The sequence below is a fragment of the Buceros rhinoceros genome, unplaced genomic scaffold, assembly GCF_000710305.1.
Source record: "Buceros rhinoceros silvestris isolate BGI_N320 unplaced genomic scaffold, ASM71030v1 scaffold20760, whole genome shotgun sequence".
In the NCBI taxonomy this organism is placed as follows: Eukaryota; Metazoa; Chordata; class Aves; order Bucerotiformes; family Bucerotidae; genus Buceros; species Buceros rhinoceros.
In genome coordinates, this window is record NW_010389314.1 from 16,505 (window position 1) to 17,441 (window position 937).

The following is a 937-nucleotide window of genomic DNA, read 5'->3' on the forward strand; positions in this document are numbered from 1 at the left end:
CCCCCTCCTGTCAGTGATTCTGTGACGGGACCCTGGCCGGGCTACGGGTTCACTGCTTGGTTTCAATCTGTTCAGGCTTTCCAAGATGAGATCAACAGAAACCGTGACCGTGTCAGAGAGATTGTTCAGTACATTGACAGTCTCCAGGAGGAGCTGGACAACACAGAGATCCTGAGGCCAATGAAGTAGGTGTGCTGTGGGCTGGGGGCACACAGCAGAGCCCCCCAGCAGGGACAGCTGCCTCTCTGTGCCCGAGGTACCTGGGACATCTCAAGCCAAAGGCATTTCTTCCATCCCACCATAAACAGCAAATAAAACCCCCCTTCTCCACTCTGGAAAAGGACTCAAAGCTCTGTCTCTTCCATCACACTGGCAGGATGGCTGTGCAGGCAGAGCTCAGACCTGGCCATGAGGGGGTATGGATCAACTGTGAGCCGATTGAACCAAATCATCGCAGCATCCCCCGCCTGAAAGCTCTGGTACCTGTGAGCTGCGGGCGCGCAGCAGCAGCCTGGGAGAGGAACACTCTCCATCAAAGCACCCCCAAGGCAACAGCAGGTTTCCAGCTCAGCAAGCACAAGGCTGGCAGGGGCTCTGCGTGCCTGGGAGCCTCATCTTCTCACCACCTCTCGTAAAAGCAGCTTTCTGCAGCGTGAACAGAGCAGCCCCCAGCTAGCAGGAAGGGAAATCAATGGTTCCGCAGGAGCTCACATGCCACTGCTCGCAACAGCCAAGCGAGGAGTCATTAATTCCCCTCCTTGCTCGGTGACAGCAGCTGCCACGCTCGCTTGTGAGGGCAATGTCTGAGGAATGATGCTGGCCAGGGCAAGCAGCACAGAGAGAGGTGGGAAGGTTAAACGAGAGGGTGGCTGCACACGCGCTCTGGGGACAGCCCGGGTCTCTCTGAAAGCGCCGTGGCTGGGGGTGGCTGCGCCAC

General features: G+C 57.8%; 1 protein-coding gene across 1 annotated transcript in view; it reads left to right on the plus strand.

Moving 5' to 3' along the window:
- Positions 1 to 189, plus strand: part of LRRC48 (leucine rich repeat containing 48) — a 15,603-nt gene extending 15,414 nt beyond the window's left edge. The window contains exon 12 of the mRNA XM_010133928.1: positions 63 to 189. Within this exon, the coding sequence (XP_010132230.1) occupies positions 63 to 189 (127 nt within the window). The remainder of the gene's footprint in view (positions 1 to 62) is intronic.
- The last annotated feature ends 748 nt before the right edge of the window (positions 190 to 937 follow it).